The sequence below is a fragment of the Triturus cristatus genome, chromosome 10 (assembly GCF_964204655.1).
Source record: "Triturus cristatus chromosome 10, aTriCri1.1, whole genome shotgun sequence".
NCBI lineage: Eukaryota > Metazoa > Chordata > Amphibia > Caudata > Salamandridae > Triturus > Triturus cristatus.
The window spans coordinates 1,024,924,546-1,024,947,273 of record NC_140593.1 but is presented as its reverse complement, the minus strand read 5'-3'; the positions used below and the strand labels follow the sequence as shown (position 1 = coordinate 1,024,947,273).

The 22,728-nt window shown below is 42.2% G+C and overlaps 1 protein-coding gene across 2 annotated transcripts in view; it reads left to right on the top strand.

Moving 5' to 3' along the window:
• Window positions 1-21,568, top strand: part of GDE1 (glycerophosphodiester phosphodiesterase 1) — a 223,964-nt gene extending 202,396 nt beyond the window's left edge. For both annotated transcript variants that reach the window (XM_085629054.1, XM_085629055.1), the window contains exons 5-6: window positions 795-1,006; window positions 18,153-21,568. In XM_085629054.1, coding sequence (XP_085485180.1) covers window positions 795-1,006; window positions 18,153-18,300 — 360 coding nt within the window. In that variant the 3' untranslated portion in view covers window positions 18,301-21,568. The remainder of the gene's footprint in view (window positions 1-794; window positions 1,007-18,152) is intronic.
• The last annotated feature ends 1,160 nt before the right edge of the window (window positions 21,569-22,728 follow it).

Here is a 22,728-nt window from a genome sequence, read left to right as displayed (position 1 = left end):
GGTGACCACTGTGTATTTCATGCTACTTACCTGTTTCTGTTGAAAAGTATTGTGTGCATCGTGTATATCTCCGGCTAGGAGATATCTGTACGTGTTAGTGAGTGTCTTGTAATAAATAAATATTTTTATAACTACACTGTGTGGTTCTTTTTTACTTGATCTGTACCTATAAGATTACGTTCTGGTAAAACAAGACGCTTTACTCTCCTTCTGGACTCAGCCTGAAGTCTGCTCTTTGCAGCTCCCTCTTAGTGAGCTTTCTAAGGTTGTTTAAGACCACTAAAGTCACCATAAGGGTTGTCTGGATTAGTGCAGGGTGCCCACTTACATAAATGTGCACCGTATACTAAGGCAGCTTCTCATAATGACAAAGTGAAAGTATGAATATATTGCTGTATGTATGTGCCCTTCGAAAGGACTTACAAGTATGCCACAACCGCCACTACCTTAGCTTCTCTGTCAAGTTTTCTCCATGTCCAACTGGGGTGAATGTTTGCATTGTCGTCTCTTTTAAGTAGCAGAGGCAACCATGAAATTTAATAGGGGTAGGGAAACATTGGCTAAGATATATGGAAATGAATGTTGAAATGGTGTTGATGATGATGCCAACAGTCACGCAAGCAATCCATACTGCTACTATCTTTAGAGTGAGGACGCATTCAGATTAATTAGGGGCTGGGGTACTGTACCAGACTCTAAAGTGCATATCAAAAATATGTTTACATGCATTTCTGCGTAACTGCAACTTGTACATATGTATTTTGTGACTGATTTGTATTCATTTTACTTTTCAGATGAGAAAATCTGATATGAATGTAGTAACAGCACTGACTCATCGGCCTTGGTCAATAAGCCATTTTGGTGATGGAAAGCCTCGTTTCAATTCTATCTCAAAACATTACTTCTGCATGCTTTTGGATATCTTGTTGGATTGGAGTTTGCACAATATCCTGTGGAACTTCTGTGGGGTTTCAGCTTTTCTTATGCAGAAGAGCTACATTTCAGAGTAAGTGATTGTGTAAAGAATGTTTTTAGTTTGCTAATTTGTTGTTGCTATGGGTAATTGCATTATTTTATGAGTTATGCACCTGTTTATGAAACAGCAGCTAAAGTCTACTTTTTGGCTGTAAATCTCATGTGTTCACTTTCAGATTTTAAAGTTGAGATTTTGTCCTTTAATGTTTTCCCCCTGCATCCCCAAACAAAAGAAAACTAAATAGTTTGAAGGGCTGGGACCAGAAAACTGATAATCAGTTCAGCAATTCATCTACCTTTCCTAATGTCCTAAGGGTGGGGACATGCTAGGTGTCCAATGGTAGCTCAGTCGACAGTCTGGGCTTATGCATAGTATGCTTAGAATCACCTCTGCTTTACCCCAACAGATGCCTGGCCATCATGGTACCTGTTACGGGACAAGAGATACAAGACAAACCAGTCTGTTTTATCACTCCGTTTTATTTATACATACGGTCATGATTAACTAAAAATTATCGAGAATCAACACAAGTCATTCCACACAGTCTCTTGTTATGTAGGTCCCCTCCTTACAGCTTACTGCTAGTCCTCTTCCTTCTTTCTGAACCAGCACCCTCGGGAAAACATAAGTACAAGACCACCAGCTTTTTAACTTTATCTCCATGTGCCCATAACCATTCGGCACCATATTGTGACTTCACCTATCGTCAACATGCTTTTATCAAAAACTCCAGAAAAGTCAGGAAGAGAAAAGATCACTCAGCCGCTTATTGACCACTACAGTGAGGATATGCCAAGAAACAGTGCCAAATGGCTTAAAATATGACCTGGCGGGTAAAACAGGAACCTCTTCCGGAGGTAAGAAGGGCCAAGGTCATACAGAGCGCGATGGGCCAGAGTCAATGCTTTCAACTTGACTCGATTGGCCACCGGCAGCCAATGTAGTTGACGCAGATACTGCTGAACACTGCTTCTCATAGAGATGTTAAATGCAAGTCGAGCAGCAGCATTCTGGACAGTCTGCAATTTCCGAAGAAGATAGTCCGGCAAGCCGGTATACAGAGCATTCGCATAGTCTAGTCAAGAGAGTATCAAGGCCCGAACCACTGTTTCCTTAGCTGCTCTAGGGAGAAGCCGGAGAAATTTCTTGAGAGTTTTAAGTAGCCCGAAGCAGGACCCAATCAGCTTCTTTATCTGGATAGACCAGGATTGATTTTCCTCAAACCAGACTCCCAGATTTTTAGCAGGTTGCCCCAAGGAGACAGGCATGGGAAACTCCGCTGGCCATAGAGATTCTCGAAACTGGGGGGGGGAAATTGAACCCAGAGCACTGTCAGTCCGCTCAGCAGTCCAATTGGACCTTGCCCTCCAACCCAAAACCGGGAAGCCTGTAAGTGGAGACTACGGGAATCGCTACTTCGACGCCCAGAAACAGTTCAACAGGTGGAGAAGGCAATCAAGGATTGCCTGGAAGTCAATAAACTCCCCAAGACCTCACCCGCGATTGTCTGGGATGCTCTGAAGGCAGTGATCAGGGGGACGCTGATCGCAATATCAGCGGCAGATAACAAGGCCAGGCGAAATAAACTGACACAACTCCAACAGGTCCGGGACCTTGAGCCCAATCGCCATCGCACTGGGGCCCCAAGGGTATGGAGGCAGCTGGAGACAGCCAGGAAGCAATTAGCAGGTTCAGACCTGGATCACACTGGGTACTCGATCCTTTGCCTTAAGCCGGCTTTCTCTCTGGGAGGGAATAAGTGCGGGTGACTATTAGCATCCAAACTCAAAGGGCAACACCAAACTAACACTGTAGAGGCCTTGACAACAGAAACAAGGGAAGTAATAGAGGTAGATGAGGCAGTGGTTACCAGATTCAGATCCTTCTATAAGGATTCATTTTCGGTGCAGTATCGCCCCCCCGCCCCCCAATTGATCGCTAACTACCTGGAAAAAGCCAAAGTGACCAGGCTGACGATGGAGCAGGCAGCAGACCTTGATAATCCTATCAGAATTGAGGCTGTCATAACTGCAATCTCCAAACTAAAACTCAGTAAGTTACCAGGCTGTGACGGTTTCCCGGCCATCCTTTGTAAAACTTTTTTGCAGTCTAGTAACCCCCCTCCTTACTAAGGTATTCAATGCAATTATGAGTACGGAGGCGCTCACACCATCAATGCTAGAAGCCTCTATCACAGTCATAGCAAAACCAGGTAAAGGTAAGAACCTATGTGGGTCCTATCGACATATATCACTCTTAATCGTGGGTGCAAAATTATTCACAGGGATCTTAGCGACGTGTCAAGCCTCACACATTCCTGGGCTGGTCGCTCCGGACCACTTCAGATACATCCCTAACAGACAATGTTCAGACAACATCAAACAGCTCCTCCATCTAATAGACATGGCATCGCTCTCCCAGCGAGAGATGATGCTCTTCTCTATAGAAGTAGAAAAAGAAAAAAGGTAAGGAGGAAAGAATATATGCACAGCTCTACTAACTCATAGGGAACTCCATATTACCCTAAGGACAGTCTATCATCCTGTCGTGAATTTGAATACCTCATTTAAAAGCAAAACATCACATACCACAGACACGATCTTTTAGAAAAACTGATCATTGTTATTTTTTGTTGCCTCATGTGCTTAAATGACGACCTCATAGTGGATTGCTTCTATTCAATATGCAAACACTACATGAATTTCTAATGAGTGGGTAGTAGGAACTTATTAATTATTGTTGCTTTTGTTTGATTTGTGATGTACACTTTGTATATATGTTTGTATATTTTTAAGGAAAAACAACAAAAAATAACAATTATCAGTTTTTCTAAAAGATCGTGTCTGTGATATGTGATGTTTTGCTTTTAAATGAGGTATTCAAATTCATGACAGGATGATAGACTGTCCTTAGGGTAATATGGAGTTCCCTATGAGTTAGTAGAGCTGTGCATATATTCTTTCCTCCTTACCTTTTTTCTTTTTCAACTTGTGGTAATACCTTACCCAGATAGAGGAGGGTAATTTGGGTAAACCCCTATATACTTTTGAATGCTCTTCTCTATAGATACTGAGAAGGCTTTCGACAGAGTTCATTGGCTGTACCTGGCGGAAGTACTCAGACATTTTAAACTGGGGGACAGGTTCTGCTTTTGGGTGTTGAGCGGGTATGAAAAACCGCGTGCCTCGGTTAGGGTAAATGGTAGAAACTCAGGGCTTTCCAATCTTGACGCAGCACGCGTCAGGGGTGTCACCTCTACTATTTGGGCTCTGTATGGAGCCATTCGGGCAGAGAGTACGGGACGATCCAGAAGTGAGAGGAACACCTTATTACACTCTATGCTGACGACGTCATAGTGTCTCTAGATGACCTGCGGGTGTCACCTCTGACTTTTTGGGGAGAGTTCAAGAGATTCGAAACCGGCTCGAGCTTCCTAATTATTATCACCAAGTTGCAGGCTCTAAAGTGGACTATACCACACGCCACGTGAGAGCTCCTTACTCGTTGCACTCGATTAGCTGGCGAACCACCATTTCATACTTGGGGATTCAACTCGCCTCAACAATCCAAGAGATTGTAACGCTTAATTACATAGATGTTAATTGACAGAGTCAAGCCGGATTTAGCCCGCTGGCAACCATACGCGCAGTCGCAGCACTAAAAATGAAGGCCCTCCTCAGGATTTTGTATCTATTCTTGACTCTGCCTCCTTGGCACTGTTCCCAATAAGGTGCGCGCCTGGGCGAGCGCGCACCCATGTTTCCTGTAGCGCGCATTATAAAATGTAAAGCGCACACAGGCAACTGAGGACCTTCGCGCGCCGCTTTTAAAATGCATGCGGCGAGAAAACGGTCAGATTGTGTGCTTTTGTTAAAGTACTTATGTTAATGGCAGCGTCATGCGCTGCAATTAACATGAGTACTTTCACAAAGGCACACAATCTGCCCCCCAGCTGTGCCCTATTAACAAATAAAAGGCAGCAAGTCTACAAGCAAGTCGTGCTTGTAGACTTGCTGCCTTTCATTTGTGAATAGAGAGGGGCAGATAGTGTTGTGGGCTCCGCTGGGCAGTGTCTGGAGTCTTATCTCCGGCACGCCCGAGTTTTCTTCTTGAGAAGAACAAAAGGGAACGTTTCAACCTTTGCCCATTAAACATAGCCGCCAAGGTTTTAGATTGCTATGTGTGACGTTGTCATATTTTCAGACTAATTATGAGTGACATTTCAATAACTAGGAGTGACACTTACTTGCGAGCTAAATCAAGCAAAGAAGACGAGGGAAATATACAAATATCAGAAACAACATCCATTTGAGTAATGAGAAACTCTAAGAATTTAACTGCTGCATAGCACAAGAAAAATATGCAGCCAAGAAAAAAGTATTCTGTAAAATTTAAATACAAACTGCTACTTTAGTTCTTTATTATGTTTGATGGGTGACCGCACAACACGTCTTTAATTAAGATTAATATACCGGCTCAGTCTCTTAGGCACTTACTTCGTTGGTTGACGTTCTCAGGCGTATCGGGTCCGTGGCAACAGGTGGGCCCCTGCGTGGCCAGACCGCGGCGATTTGGACTTCGGTGGGGTAACCAACGCCATCTACCTGGTCAGGGTGGGTCTGGCTCATGACTGAGTCAGCCGCCGTTGACGCTGGTGGGACCGGGTCGACTTAGTCCAGGATACATGATGCTCAATATAATACAGGCGCCGCCACGGTGGTGAGATCAACGTGCCCAGCTGCCATGCCATTACCCATACTGAGCTGAGCAAATGCCGCCGCGTGGTGTTCTTGTCGCACATGCTGCTACTTCAGGACTGGAGCTGATCACTGGTCCCCCACCTCTCTTTTCATGTTGAGGGCTGTAGCTTGTCTCCGGGGCGCCAGCAGGTGCTGGCAGTTCTGGCCGGGGCACATTTGGCTTCACCCACCCGGCGCATTCACCTGGCTGGGCCTATCAAGGCCTCAGCCTGCGCAGATTCTCATTACCTTCAGGGCACCCTCGTGACACAGAGGAGACCCAATGAGAGTGTTATCGCCGTGGGCAATAGAGGATTTTGTAGCGCTCTGCACATAATAAGCTTTTCAAGGACATTCCAAATTATAAATGTTCCGGCCCAAGGAGCTATCGCAAAAGTGCTGCAGGGTGATTAACTTGCAAATGCCTCCCGCTCCGCTCACGCTGGGGACTACGCCCCTATTAAAATGAGTCTGGCAACTTTAAAAGACTCACACATGTCTCCACAGTAGCCATTGGGCGCACTGACAGTGACTCTTCCGACGTCAAAGTTATTGTGTGGCTGTAGTGTGGATTTGTGTTATATTGTAGCAGCGCTAGCGCAGATGAGCCCAGCCAGCTCCTAAGTATGCCGGGAGTATCGCGCACCACTCTCACAGCTTTCAACATGGTGTGTATACATCATAGACACTTCACTTGACAGCAGTGAGAGGCGCTATAATGCGTGACTTTCCATTTCAGTGCGGTGATGCGGACCACTGCACTGAAATGCGATAGTCTCACGCCTGATGCGTTATACTTGACAGTGCTGATAACAGCTGTAACAGCTCTTCAATGTTGATTCAAACACAGAAGGTATGCATGTTGTGTTTATAGGTACATAATATCGTTTTTTTAAATGTCGTAATATGTAATATCATTTTATTTATTCTAAAAGTATTGTGTTTTAATCATTTTTATAAATTTTAGTTATTATGGCATTATAAGGTATTAGTATTATATTATTAGTTTTTTGTATCATCTGTAATTTTTAATCTGATATTTAATTGTTTTTAAATGTAATTCGAAATTTCTGATTTACTAGTGGGTTGCAAATTATTGCTTTTAATTTATAGTTAATTATTAATTAAATGACTGTTTTAATTAATAGTTAAGTAAATGAATAAATAGCGTAATTGCTATTTTGTTTTTTAACTAATTGTTGACTGATTAGTTTAAAATGATGGTATTTTTATTAATTTAAATTTTTTTGTTTTATGTAATTATTTGAATATTAATGTTTCATGTTTATATTTGTTTTACTCATTTTAATTGTTTGATTTTTGTTAGTAATGAGGGAACTGCATATATTTTAAATATTAAACATTTTTATATTTTTCATTTATTTTTTATATAAAAAGTATATTATAAAATAAATTAATGACTATATGGTTTGTTTTAAATATGTTTAATTTTGTTTTGTTCAATATTTATATATTTTCATTAAAAAATTATGATTTGCTAATAGTAAATCTAAATCCTTTAAACTCCAAAACGTTCCCCACTTTTCCTTATGCTACAGTGGAAACAGTAAATCTAACCTCTTCGAGGTCCAACACTTTCCCAATTTTTACTTACTTTGGAGTGGGAACAATAAATCTAACCTCTGGCTGGGAGTGTTAGTCCCCCCCCCCCCCACCAGAAGTTCAGGTCTAGTTGCGCCCCCGAGCAAGCCCCCAAAATTGAAATTAATTGGACCGGCACCAGGGGGTTGCACGCTGGTGCTATTCATAATTGAAAGTACATTTTGAAGCAGTGAGAGAAATGCCTCGCCGAGGCACTACTTATTTTGCAAGGCGACTCTTGAGGATCAGCAATTGGTTAGGGCCGCTTCACCGTAACGACTTCCTTGGCAAACACCGGCCCGAGCACGATTCTGTGGCTCAGTAGTTGCTGCACGGGGGCAAACTTTGGCCTATCAAGAAAACTGTACAAATGGCCGGTATGTTTCTCAATGTGGAAACCATACACCTAAACGGGATGTCCGGCTCAGCTCTGTCAATTATATGCCGACTTGCCCTCTCGTAGAAAGCAAATATTCTAACCCACAAGAGGCCTAGCAGATGCAGAGTGAAACAGGAGAAGGAGGCGCACAGTTAGCAGTCACATATTCAACCTGTATGTCACACACTTGACTCCACGGTGATAGGCTTCTCCACCATTCCATCAAGTCATACTCACCCAGCGCGCATGAACATGATCCTGTATCATTCCTCGTAATTCCCCCTCAGTCACTCAGCACTTACCACCAGGTTGACTTTGATAGCGTGGGCTATCGCTGCTTCTGCACCACTTGGTCAGGGCGTCGACTGGCCTACCTTAGCCTTCAGCCAGTATGGCTCTGCCCCCTCTAGCCGCGCTCAGATGAACACACATCCACTGCCTAGCCGCACTTGCATCTAGTGAAAGTTACGATTCTGACTCAGCTTTATTTTGCTTGGAGGGAGCAGTCAGTAGAAAATTGAAATAAGAGCACAGGTCTTAAAGTGACTCAGTTAAAGCCCAGTAGTTAAAGTTAGTCAGTGAAAATTAATCAGTCAGTATTCGTGCATGATTACTAGCGCTCCTGAGGACCCACAATTATGCATGATTTTGCATTTCAGTGCAGCAATGCGGACCACCACACTGAAATGTGTTAGTCTAAGGCCTGATGCGTGGTACTTGGCAGGGCAGATACTTCAGAGACAATTTAAGGCATGGCCAAAGTGGGCTCTGGCCCAGGGGCCCAGCCTTTAAGGGAAGCCTCGCGATAGTCTTGCCGTGATGACCTTGAATAATTACTAAACCGATTGTTTTGAATACCATTATCCTTTAATTTATTTTTAAGGTGGGTGATGTATGAGAGTCTATTATAGCTATTCTGCAGAGAAATGTTTATTTTTCATGCAACGTCCATAAAAAGGTTTCTTTTAGATCGCAATAGGACCAAACATATGAGAAATGGCAGTGTGTCACAGATATTATTTGCAGTAATATTAGTGAACTGCTGATGTGTTACAATATTGATAACACACATCACTATCCCTGAACATTAGATGTAAACAGATTTAGAATTCGGACAATTACACCTGTATGCTGTCAGTGACCTGGCCTAAGAGGGCAAGAAAGAACTGAAATGAAATCATAAATTCAAACCTGTTCTGAACAGGGGCCCCCAAAATAGGTTTGGTCCAGGGCCCCCAAAATCCTTAAGATGTCCCTGGTAGTCTTGCTGCATTTCTGTGGTTAATAGGGCTCAGCTGCGGGACCAGGGCCGGCTTTACTTTAGGGGGGTGTGACCGGTGCTACTGTACCGGGTGTGGGCTTCGGGAGGAATGCCGTGTTTGCAGGTATATTATTACTTTAATAGCACCTGCTGCGATGTTCCTTGACTCCAGCAATTTTCATGCAATACTAAATATGTCAAGATAACTCTGCCCTGCAGGAACTTGGGGTGCATGCACACAAGGGGGGGGGGGGGGTTTAACATGTGCCCCCCTTCATGTATCCCCAGGTAAGCGATCTTGTATAGGCTCCCGACATTTCCCCACCCTATGAACAGAGCTCTAGTTGAGAATCTTTAGTAAATCGTATATTGGTACCGTTGGAGTCCTGTGCTTTTCTAAAGCCCAAGTGTACTTGTCTGTGTAACCAATTCATGTCATGATGTGTGTATGTAAATTGCAAACCTGCCTTAAGAGCCATCATGTGGTACTGTATGTGTGGAATGCACAGTGTTTTAATTTTTGAAGCAAAGGTTTGCACTGATATTTGTCGCTGCACCCATATGTGTGGTCCGGTTCTCGGCGCACATAGCATTGGCTGCAGCACACAGAGACCTTACCAGTGCCGCACACAGAGGAAAAAAATTAGAGGGAACATTGCTCCTTGGTCCCCTCGAAGAACGCTCCAAACTACAGAGAGCCTTCCAGTCTTTTGTTTGGGCGAACAGGCGTCCCCGCATGAGACTGTACCAGAGTTGGCTAAATCCTAGAGAGGGAGGCCTAGGCAATCCAAAATCTTGTGCTATTTCCAAGCAGTACAGCTCAGGTACATGGTGGAATGGTCCCGCTCAGAAAGAGAGAAGTCTTGGCTGTTTGTGGACAGGGCGCTGGCAGGTACATCCATGTGGAAGATCCCCTTCTCGAAACAAGCTAGTCACCCACCTAGCCTTTACCTCTCAATGATCACTGCACCCACGCTCAAGGAATTTGACGCCGTGGGAGTGAAGAGGGACCTCACATAGTTTCCTTCACCACAGACTCCATTAGTGGAGAACCCAGATTTTACTCCAGGACTGAATCGTACTAAGTTTGGTGCATGGCAGACGCCAGAGTGCAGATCAGTAGGCCACTTGTTCGAGGATGGTCCCATCCCATTTGATACACTGAGAGTTGACTATGCACTCCCCAAAGACGAGAGATTCCATCCAGTACACACAAATTAGATACTGGGTGACGAGTCTGGAGATCAAGTCAGCCGCACAGCGACATTTGACCACCTTCAAGAGGTGGCTCCTTGGTAGGGATTCGGACAAACCTTTAGTCTCTGATTTATACAATATCCTGATGGGCCCTGAGCCAGGGACAAAATCCACTGCCCAGCTGCGGTGGGATCGAGGACTGGAGCGGCAACTGACACAGAAGAAATGGAGGGACATCCACTACAGGGCAAGATACTCCTCTCCTAACACATCTAGCACGGAGATAGCGGCGAAGATATTTTTTTATTGGTATTTGACTCCAACTCGCCTACACAAAATCATTCCAGCAAATGCTGGAGATGAAGGGAATCTTCCGGGACATTAACTCATATTCTTTGGGAATGCCCCAGACTTGCATATTTCTGGGAAGAGGTCCTAGCAGAGATCGACATGCATTTTGACACCCAGCTGTAAGTGTACCTTATTACTTGTACCTTTTTAAAAATAGCACTGGCCCTGTGCCCGGTTAGCAGGGCCCAGGGTTTAGTCCGAAGCAGTTACCACCAGTATCATTCTGAAAGAAATGAGGGTGAATAGGGCAAAAGGATGACTTTCTAACACTTATTTAAGAACATTTCAAACTTAACGTCAAGAGTTTTTGTCATCAAACGTTTCTTTGAGGACGCAGATTGTATGAAAAAATGAGTAGCCTTAACAACACAGAACAGTCAGTCTTATTGTATCTTATTATGGCATATTCACACCTTTTTAAAGATACTCTTGGATTACATTTTCTCCTTGATTTTTCCTAACATAGATTCCTCGTCAGACATCATTCTAATGCTGCTGACATCCAGGGGATATAATAGCGGGAGTCTGTAAATGCACAACTCGTGCCGGTGACACCACTTTTCTTTCCTGAACACCACATACTAGTTTATCTGGAACCGACACACATTCATAGTAGTTTTTCTTAGTCATTTAATGTTTGTCATTCTTTTCAACATCAGAATTGCTTTAATTCCTAAGGCGAGTTTTAAGTGGTTTCCAAGTTGATAGAGGCAGTTTATCCATTAGGGTGACTGTGTTTTGTGCGACAGCCACACCTTTGAGCAATCCCAAACTTACAAGGGAAATGGAGACGAAGTTATTTCTAGCTCCTTATTGTCATCGAAAGAAACTGACTCACATGTGGTTCTTATTAAAGAGTAGGCAGGAGGCTTCTAAAAAGCATGCCTATTCCAAGGACAGACAAGTCTCCCACCAAAAGATGAATAAGCACGAAAGCACTGCTATTCTCAACCGTAGAGTAAATCAAGCTCTTACACAGAGCACCACCACCAGAGTACCCAAGGATTCAGAGGCAATTCTTTTTAGAAAGTGAGGCAGAGCATCACCTTTCATTCTTCATCATACCCGGTTAAGTTAAAAACTCCAGAGCAGTTGTGAGTAAAGCATGGTTTCATTAAACTCTGCTATGGTTTAGAGGATGCCATTATCACTCCTTCAAAAGTATTCAGCATTCTAGTGACTCCCGAGTCTGGTCTTATACAGTTGGTGCTGCTACTCTCAGTGCGGCCCAGCCCGCGACGTCGAGTTAGTGGCATGCAGGGCTCCAGCCAAGCCAAAACGATTGACACAATCCTGAACTGGAACACAAGCCACCCAAGACCGGATTTGCCCTGAATTGGGCTTTTTCAGTCAGGTGAGGCTTGGTTCCAGTGGCACAGTGACCCCGGATGGCTAAGGGTATGTCCAGACATGAATCCCTTGCTCACTGTGTCACTGGAGCCAAGCTAAGCCGACTAACCAGCATAAATGAGAACTAAACCGCTCTTCAGTTGCTTGTGTTCCATTTCATGGAGGACCTGGCCTGGCAGTTCGGACTGTTTCTGTTGTAGCAGGGTCAGGGCGGATTTGTGTATAGCCAAGTCCAAACCGAAGTGCCATAGCGAGCAAAAGAATGATGGGTTGGAATGTTAACTCAAGTGATTGCCTGGGGTTAGACCTATCTAAAGAATTGCTCCAATCACCTTTTGTGTGCTTTAATTTAAAATTCACACAACTTTCTTGTTTATACTTGAAGTCTACATCCAGTTTAATCAAATGCTACTTGATATTGACTGGATTGTCTTGATAGTCACCAAGATCAATAAATATATAAAGATTTCTCACATTTTGAATTATCAAATCTATTGCTGCATGGTGTTCTGTAATTTTTTTATTTTAAAAAATCTATATTTTTGCAATATCCACGTTATCATACATTTTAATGAATCAATTGTAAGTTGTGTGGCAGGTTTATGATTGCTCGTGGAATATCTAATCATTAGTTCAATACGTCATTTCTTCAGCAGTTAGTTTCTTAATGGATAGATTAGTGATAAAACTCCTGTCTTTATTTCTTATATTTTGACCTAGCCAGTATTGCAGCTTTCTGCCTAACTTTTAATACACGTTTTACTTTTCCAAGCTAAATGTGACCGACTGGCATAAGTACAGGCTCGATACCAATTTACCAACAAGAGATAGGAAACTTTTTTCCCCAACACAAACGTTAATTATTCTTTTGAAATATCAATTCCCAAAAATACAGAATAAATGTGCATTCTATGAATACATGAGAGAGGTTGGTATCAAGGAACTACACGTGAGACCTGCATCTTGGATTATATCCTATCCCTGCACGCATTTGGGATGTCCGTCGGAACAGGTCAGCAAGTCTGACCTATTGCAAAATGTTGTAAAAAGCTCCAAATTGCATTTTCATGGAGCATAACATACTAATTTCTTCTCACCACTTGTCAGCGGTATTTACCAAATCAGAGTAGGTATTATTCCAGTAAACATCATGGTGTCAGCGCTTTTTTTTCCCCATCAAAAGAACTGATTGATGGGTTGAGGCTAAGTGGGAGTTTATTTCTAGGGGTGGGCGGAATTTGCGTAATCGCGTTACGCAAATCTCCGCGAAACGGTAAAAAATCTCCGCGAACACGCAGAAATTCCGCGAACACGCGGAATTGCTTGTTCACGATGCTTTTTTCCTGTTCGCGATCGCTGTTTGCGTACTCTGGGTGAAATATCTCGCGAACACGCATATTGAGAACGCGAACAAGCAAAAAATTTCGCGAAGTCGCGGAACGCAGATTTTTGGGCAATTTCGCGTTCTCTGCGGAACGCGAAATTACCCAAATTCCGCGAGCGGAACGGAATTTACCGCCCAGGCCTATTTATTTCCCAACGAGCGCTCTACATAGCATTTCCCAGAGGACAAAAAGATCCTTTCAGGAAATCCACACGAGACAGGATCAAAGTACAAACCATAAAGGTTTATTAAAAATTAACAATCAGTACAAAAGGCATTGGTTAGTCAAATCATATCAAAATGCAAATAAATGTAAAAATCAGTGGTTGCAGAATCCAAACCCTAATCTGATTAACAGTTGGCACCATATTCTGTTGAACACAAGGCAGATGGAAAATAAAGATTATTTGTTTTAAGGACTGCTCAGAAGGGCAGGAGAGCACCTGAAAATTATTCTAAGTGCAGAGTAATCAGAATACTAGCATGGATGCTGTTCTTTAATAGGGCCAGAGAAAGATCTGGCTTGTTTCCCAAATAAAGGATTTGTATAGCTTTTCAGCCAGAAGTTGTGTAGTCTCAGTGTTCTGACAGAGGACGTATCATTGAACTATCCAATAGTTAAACAGAAAACCCATTATGGTACATGACCGAATGAATCTGATGTGTGATGGCTTACACAGCAAGCAACAACACATTCAGAATGTGAGCAGCACCTCAGTTGAGCCAAGGAGGTAAGGTAAGGAAGTAGCCTTCATTGGTATATAGTTGTAAACTCTGCCCTGTCCAGGGACACAAACTATTCCATTTTATAAATGTTAACAAACTATTATTAAATAATCAGTGAAGGTCTCATCTAAGCTCTGCAGTGCACAGGTAGGGAGGGGTAAGATGAGTTATTGTCAGACTCTAACAAGCATTGGCAAAGCCAATACATCTCACCGATGCGAGATCCATTGCTGCTGTGAAACATGGCTAAAAAGCTCTGACGAAGCCAATAGATCTCGCATAGGCAAGTCCTTTTGGCTTTGCCAGTGCTAGTTTCTTAGTAGCTCAGTAACATCTCGATGACCGTTTGCTGTGCCAAAGCCCTCACTAGGGGTCTTGTTGAAGAGCCAGTGGCATTTCTCGACTGATTGAGTTGACTGCAGCATCTGGCAAATTAGTTTTATAGACAAACCTACCACTCTTTGATTGGCTTCAGATAACACGCTGTAGGAAACTGCGCTTTACTTTTCTGATCACAGGTGGAATTAAATATATAAATAAATACGCTTGGGCATGCTAAAAAGCCCCTTTTTTAGAGAGTTTTCAAGATTTACCTTTAGATACAATAGGTTGCCATCAACAGTGCAAGCGCACTGCCTGCAGGCTCGACCTAAAAACCACATTAATTAAATATGTGCAAACTGAAAACATGAGTAGTCCTAAAGTCTCACTCATGTCAAGATAAACATTCTCGTGTTATTAAACACAGTAGAAACATTGCATTTGCAACTCTTTAGTTCTAACTAGATTTGCAGAATTATTAATTGTGAAATCTGCTTTCGCTACAGCATACAGCAATGGAAACTAGTTTTACAATGGCCAAAACAAGTGAGTCAGATTCTACCATTCTAACATGAATGGCCTATCGAAGCGAGCTGCAAAGTTTCTTTTTAAATGTGTGCATTTTTATATGCCTGTGCTTGTGAGGTTAAACAATCATCAAAATTCCTGAAATGTCAAACGAGTGGGCCAATATCTACAATAGTTTGTTCATGCTGGGACAGTGCCAATTTCATATAATATACTTGGAATCCTACACAAATTAGCAAAATCTTTCCAAAGTCAAGGTAAAAAAGGTTTGTCATGCTTAAAGAATTTGGGGATTGGATTTCAAGAAATCATTTCTACGATTACAGCTATTCCGAAAGAGCAATCACAAATGGTGTAACGCTGACCAGCATATTCTGAATTGCTTTTTTTGGGCTGTACTGCTGTTCAGAATTGTCACTTGACGTCTGATAAGTCTATTCCACCAACTGAGATCGTGTCGGCTGGTTGTAAGCTCCCAGGGTTGTCTTGAAATCCATATGAAAGACATGTTTGTAGATCGGAGCAGTTTGCAAAACAGTGTGGATTGCAACAATTGATGTCTAAATATGAGCACATTGGTAATAGTGACATTGGGCCTAAACAGAAATAGAGGCAAGGTGTACTGTTTTATTAATAAAGGCAGGGCTTTAAGTGGGCCGGGTCTGAGCACCGGCAGTTATTTTCAGGGGGCCTCAAAACGGGTCTCTATCGGGCTCTATTTTCGAGCCTCGCAAAGGTAGCCAGTTTTCAGTTTTTTTAATTGGACTGCAGTGAGAGCATGCACATCGCTCACTACTGAAAAGTGGAGACGTCATGCTAGGTGAGCCGCATTGTAGTGGAAGGAAATCCTTTAAAGAGAGCCATTTTCTCTCAGGATTTCCCTTCTCTTTTTGCAGCGCAGGAGCAGCAACATCATCCTGGGATGATTAGGAGAGAGACGACCAGGCGCGTAACGCCCATTGCCCTTTGCTGAGACAACTTCCCGGGCGCACACACATCCGCACCCGGGTACATCACAGGTCTTTAAAAGACCATTTGCTTGTAAATGAGGCTCTGTTGTTTTTCACCCCTTTTTAGAGCCCCTGCATCCCCACTCTGCCTATTGCTGGAAGAATTAGAATCCCCTGAAATTTGGCTCTAGTTGCACCTCCGGAGATGACCACAGGCAGCCAAGTCCAGCACGACCCTGCTCTGACCTTTCACAGTGTCTTGTTTTAGTGCTACGAAAACACACGCTTTGCCTGGCTCACTTAGTTCTCACACCCCCTCTTTAATATGAAGATAGTAGCATTGGAATTACCTTTATATTCCTATACTGTGCTTCACATGGAAATATAGAAGGGCAGGTTCTCACCACCCCAAATTAGCTGTTTGGTATACTCTTTCAAATGTAAGAACGCACAGGTATTCAGTATCTGTCAGTCACGGCCAATTTGAAGCAGTGTTCCTATATAGAAATGGATAAAAGGTTATGTTTCTGAATTAGCGTCTTACACTGAAAAGCTGGTTTACATTTCTTTCGCTGGATCAACCTTTGTTTAAAACACCACCAGAGAAGGGTGGTGAACTATGGTCCACAAAGAGCAACTGAAGGCTTTCTTGTTCTTTATCGGAAACATCAGCCTGTCAATGGTTATCACCAACCTTTTTGGCCCATTAAGAGGCTGGGTGGATGAGGATGAGTATAATACGGGGTGTTTAGGATCGGGCGGAGGGTGCATGGAAAGAAGGACTGATAGGTGAATAAAAGGCGAGTGGATGGATGGCCAGATGGATGGATAGGTGGATGGATGGATGGATGAATGTATGGATGGATGAAAGGAGGCATGGATGCATGGACCAGTACTTAGGATAGGCTGGTGGGCTGATAGATACTTAGGATAGGTTCTGGGACAGATGTATGTATGGATGTATGGGCGTATGTATAAACGGATGGATGGATGGATGGATGGCACAGTGCTTAGGATAGGCAGGTGGGCTGATAGATGCTTAGGATAGGTCCAGGGACACATGGATGGATGGATGGATGGATGGATAGATGAATGAATGGATTGCTGGATGGATGAATGGGCCAGTACTTAGGATAGGCGGGTGGGCTGATGTTTGTATGTATGTATGTAGGTAGGAATATATGGATGGATAGAAAGATATTTGGATTGCGCAGTGCTTAGGATGGATGGATGGATGCAGGGCTTTAAGTGAGTCGGGTCTGAGCACCGGCAGTTATTTTCAGGGGGCCTCGAAACGTGTCTCTATTGGGCTGTATTTTCGGGCCTCGCAAAGGTAGTCTTTTTTTTATTTTTTTTTATTGGACTGCATTGAGAGCATGTACATCAATGTGCGCATGCTCATTTTGCTCACTACTGAGAAGTTGAGACGTCATGCTAGGTGAGCCGCGTTGTAGGAGGAAGGGAAATCCTTTAAAGAGAGTGTTTTCCGAAGGTTGGATAATTGGAGGGGATTTTCTTAAGCACACAATGCTAGTTATCTTGATTTAGACCACGCCCCTACTTGGATAGGCCACACCCCTTTAAGAGGGTTGCCCCGACCCTTTTAGAGCACCCCAGTTTTTGTTTTCCCCACTTAAAGCCCTGAATAAAGGCTTTATTTTATCCCTTAAGTAAGCATTAGAACCGGTTTGGTCAAATTCAGCTCAAACTCCAAAGCTAGCAACAAACAGTCACGGCCGGTGCAAATAAGCAGGGTGGGAGGGCGGGGAAAGTCGACAGACTAGGTTTTATTTATTTATTTAAATTGACCTATTCTGTCGCCTTCCCCCCTCGAGTTATTTTGCTGGTTTAGTGTTTCATCTCGCAGTTTTCCCCTGTGTTTGTTGAACTATGCAGTGAGGATTCCCACCGCAAATATCTTCTGATATTCTACTGCTGAGCTTGTGACATGTTTGGTCCTCAGCTGGTGTGGCTCTACACCTGGATTTCTCCAAAGTCCTGTTACTTTTTAAGAAAAGGGTTGGAGTGTGCTCTATCATCCAATGCAATGATTTATCATGTGTGTTTTACTGTGCATCACAGCCATGCAGTGCTTCGTATGTTTGGGGTCGCACAAGACAAGGAAGTAAATGCAACGGATCACATAACGTAAATCACGAGCAATGTGTGTCATTTATCTGGTAGTCATTCATTTGCTTCTCAGCAGGAATTGTTTCGAGGGGGCCGTGAGGGGACATGCATGCTATCCTAAAAAATGAAATGAAGACGACAACTCTATATTGTACATTTGAAGAAGCTGAAGGCATCTCATTGTTGGTGTAAATGCTGGTATTGGTTAAAAGCCATGCTGTTTCGTTTTAGCATTCATCCTCTTTGCTCTTGTTGCAGAGCCTATGTCAAAGACTGGAGGTCCAGAGGGGTCGAAGTTGTTGGATGGACAGTTAATAACTTTGCTGTGAAAGCTTACTACGAGACCGTGCTGCAGACTTCCTACATCACAGACAGCCTGCTGGAAAATAGCCCCCCTCACCTTTGATGCAAGACCCGATTCAAGCCACGCTTACATTACAAGTGATGAAGACCCTGTCTTGACTGAACTCAACATGGTGTCTTCTCAGTTTTAGGCAGTAAAGGTGATGGCTTCAAAGCTTGGAAATGTGTTCATTTTGCAAGAGAGGCGAGCCACTTGAAAACACAAAACAATCGAAGGCATGCTGTTTGAAGAATGGTTCCGGGCATTTATTGTTTAAAATATTTGCCTTGAACCGAATCTGATTTTGTTGATTACTCAGACCCTAAAACATTTTTTTAAATATTATTGCTGCCTATTTTCCTAGTTAATGTGTTTTGCTATTGATGCAGTTCCCAGTCAAATGCTTGCCTTGACTCTAAATAACCTTTTTGTTAAATGGTGCTTTGAATCTTTTCAGTAGCACAGTTAGATCTTCCAGTAGGGATACACGAGGTGGCTGAGCATTTAAGGTTAGCTTTTACATGTTATTTAGCTGCTAGTTCATGTGCTACTTCTCCCTTGTGCATAATGTTTGACCGTGGTTCTTCATTTTAAAGACACTCCTATAGAAGAGGTTTTAATCAGCCAGTGGCAAGTACAACAAGCATTGGCAAGGCCAAAATTCGAGGCTTGCGTCTGAGCTGTTGACTAAATATTTCTAAAAGAGCTGTGCAGTGAAAGAAGAAAACAAAAACATACTTTTTGTATACAGTGCATTAACGTGATTAACAAAATTCAATCCATGATTCAGAATATTTCTGAGATGGCAAAGCAGCCCTACATGTGTTGCAACATAAGCACTCCAATTGAGGCAGAATGATGCACCAAACAGCCAATAGCATGAGGTGAGCGAAAAATCTGTATATATTTTAAAGAATTTGTAACAAGAGATTGAAGGCAATCACACTGGCAAGCCAGATGTATAAATTTGCTAGATAAACCATCAAAGCCTACGGAGTTGAATGTGTTACTAATATTGTCATTTGGAATTTGACCAACAATTGGGAGGAAGTGAATCCTGTGTGAATATTTAAATGATTTTTCACATTTGTTTTTATCATGTCCATTCGAATTATTGTTTGGGTTCTTTGCATTGTTGTGTATTGGTGCTTCCACTTAGTCAGCGTCTCAAACCCAGACAGCTCTCAGCATGAATGGTAGAAATACAGATTATACCCAAATCAAATAGATGAAATATCTTCCTATCGCAGTTCCCAGTTGTATATGTTAGGTCAGTAAATGAAAACCCAGTAGAACCTTCTGATCGTATTCGTGATTTTATCATTTTTATCGTTCATATCAATGAAGTGCTCATTACACAATTGCTTTAAATGGAGATCCTTGAATTTAACTGCTTAATCAGTTAGTGTAGTGTGGTAATGACACAATGTATTCTTTGATGTATCTAGATAACAGAGCAGACCACATCAGCTCTTTGAGGTTTTAGTGGATGAATTAATACATTCTGGACTCTGTGAAAGCAAGAATTTTCAGTTATTTGATTAGAGTGTCACTCACTTTGCTACTATTCATATTGTAATTACTTTTCCCATCTGATTAACTCTTTTGATAGATGTGATATTCCCTTAAAAAAAAGTTTATTTTTATTGTATCAAAAAAATCCCAAACAGACTCCCCCGCGTGTTGTCTCAGGGTCTTCATCTGGTCTAATCCGACTTGAAGGTTTGCTTTTTTATTTTTTTTGTACGGTCTCCATCTCTTTTTTTATGGTCTGGCTAAAAAGGCTTTAGCTATCTCGCAGAGCTCATGTCGGTAGAAAAAAATAATACACAAGGAGGGGCTTTGGATCTGCCCTCTACAGCCATTGCTTGCCTGAAATGTTGTTCTTTTTTGGATCAGCCCGCAATACTCCATTGTTTATTTGTAGTAACAGTCATCTTGAATGATGCCACTTTACCTTTGAATTCTTCTGTGAATCTGAATATTACTAGAAATGCACTCTGTTTTCTTATGGTACTATCCATCTTTTGAATTGAAATAGTGACCATATGTTTACATATAAGCAGATGTCAAAAGTACATGTTCGCACTGGTGCACTTTTTATTTTCCCCTTGTAGTGTACATATTGATCGGATCCATTAGCAAAAGTTTGAACATAAGTAATCTAAACACATAAGGTGTTTTGGCGCTTTAAAGTTAGCAAAGGTGGGGCTACTAATGAGCACAACTGGTAGATGTCTTTTGTTCAGCCATGAATCAGGCTGTAGCTTTTTGAGGAAGAAGGATACCAGACTGTCTTGATTCTAGTACTGTCTAACTCAATTTTGTTCCTCAAATTATTACTATCTATAAGAAAAATGTACATATTCAACTTCATCTTCCAGTGTTCAGCACAATATCATGTTTTAACAGTTCTCAAAAAATTGTGACATCAAGTGATATTCCTTTATCCCTTCATCACGTGCCATAAAAGTATTAAAACCCTCTTTATCCCTCACCATGTGTCATAAAAGTATTAAAACCCTAAGTTTGTTAAAACCGCACTCTTACAAGGCATTCATTTTATACTTCATTAAATTCTTTACCTATTGTACAACAGTTTTCAACTCTACTGAAGGTGAAGTGTCCCCTTTTCCTTTAGATTGCAGTACAAATACAGTTGTCTGTGTAGCCAGTGGTAGGTTTGCCTGTCTCAGTCCTTAATACACCATTCAGTTTGAATCTTAACCTGTTTCAAACTCTGTGTAGGTGCCGAACTTCAGCGGAGGTCTTCTTCAGGAGTACGTTCCTGTACTTTTTGTACAGCATTAAGTCCCAGTGGTGTCCTCTTTTCCCAAAAAGATATAGCGTGGTTCATGGTTAAGCAAAATAAATTTTGCACATGCAAATAGACATCAGCAGTATATGTAACATTTACACAAAATGTACACTGAGTGAATGGTGTTTTTTTAAGAAGAATGGCTTGATGGAAAGAATGTTGTAACTAATGGCAGCCTCAAAACCCACTGTTTCAAAGTTGTTTTGTAAATGATAAGGTTAACTTTGCTGCAACTACAAAGATGAACCTATTTTGCATGATTCCAGAGTGAATAGTTTCCAGACCAATGCCTTGAAAGTGTATGTTTTAATTGCCTTCTTTATATTAGCAGGCTCAACTGTTTTAAATTAATGTGATTATAAATTCGAGATCCTGTAATTTGATTCAAGACGCAACAATAACCTTTCTGTATGCAGGCATAGTTTAAACTGTAATGATGTCCTAATTCAAATCTGTAAAATAATTGTAAGATGATGACTTTATAGCAAATAAACCTTTCTCTTTTTCAACAAACATGAATAATCTCTTATAAACAGAAGTTAGTCGTGTTAGTTCATACTCTGGCTAATGAACACAACTGTGCACTGAGTGAATTACTTTTTTTCGTTTCCAAACTAGTCAGCTAAGTTAAGGATATTTGCATATAACCTCTTTAGTGACCAGGATGACCTGTTGATGTCCACCGCTCTACCTGTTTTCAGTCCTGCCAAGTGCCACTCATTGGGGTAACACAATTTGTTAGGTTCCCGCATCGCCACATGATCTTTAATTTGTCAAGCAAACAAGATAAATTGAAAGCTAAGTGGGATATCTTTTTCTTGCTGCCTTGTTGCGGATGTGTCTCCTCTTTTAATTTGTTGTCACAGTGACACCTACTTGCATTGCAGCCAGGTCCGTTTATCAAAACAGCTGTAAGAGTGCTGCTGACACACCGGCAAGCTTGCATAAGCACCTGAGAACAGGCGCTCTTACCTAACCAGGCCTGAGAGTATTCCAGAACTATGTTGTGGCTGCTGGTAAGAGTATTAGGGCTGAATACAAGGGGTGGCTTAACACATGCTGACTGTAGTGCATGGGTGGCAAAATAAATTCAATATATTGATGTTTTCAGGTTCTATTTAAGTAAATGAATAAAATGTGCATATCTGAAATTCCTGCAGGTGGGAAATGCCATTGAATGAGGAGCACTATTTATATTTTGGAGGGTTTGTGTTTGTAGGTGAGGCAGTGGTTCGAAGTGGCCTTCTCTTATGTGATTTACGCTTTCTGCCAGCTCTGACTTTGCTGTCTGATCGAGAACCTATTAACCACATCAAGCTAAAGCCCTTTCAGATGGCTACATTAAATGCTGGTTTAGAACATCCTCACTGCTTTAGATCACATGCCTTATTATTGTGAATGAATGTAAACATGGTTTAAAATAGCATTGTGAATTGCATTTATGTGCAGGAGCTGGTACATCCCACTCTAGTCAATACATTTTGTCCCTTTATAGGAATCACAACTTAGCTGTGCTTATGTTCATTTTGTATGCGCTCTTCGCCGCTACAGACGTCAACAGCACCCTCCTCAGCCGAGTCGTAACTGCTGCACTCACCCTTCTGAACCACTCAGCCGCCTTCGACACCGTCTTCCAACACACCCTTTGCGCCAGACTCCATGACGGCAGCATC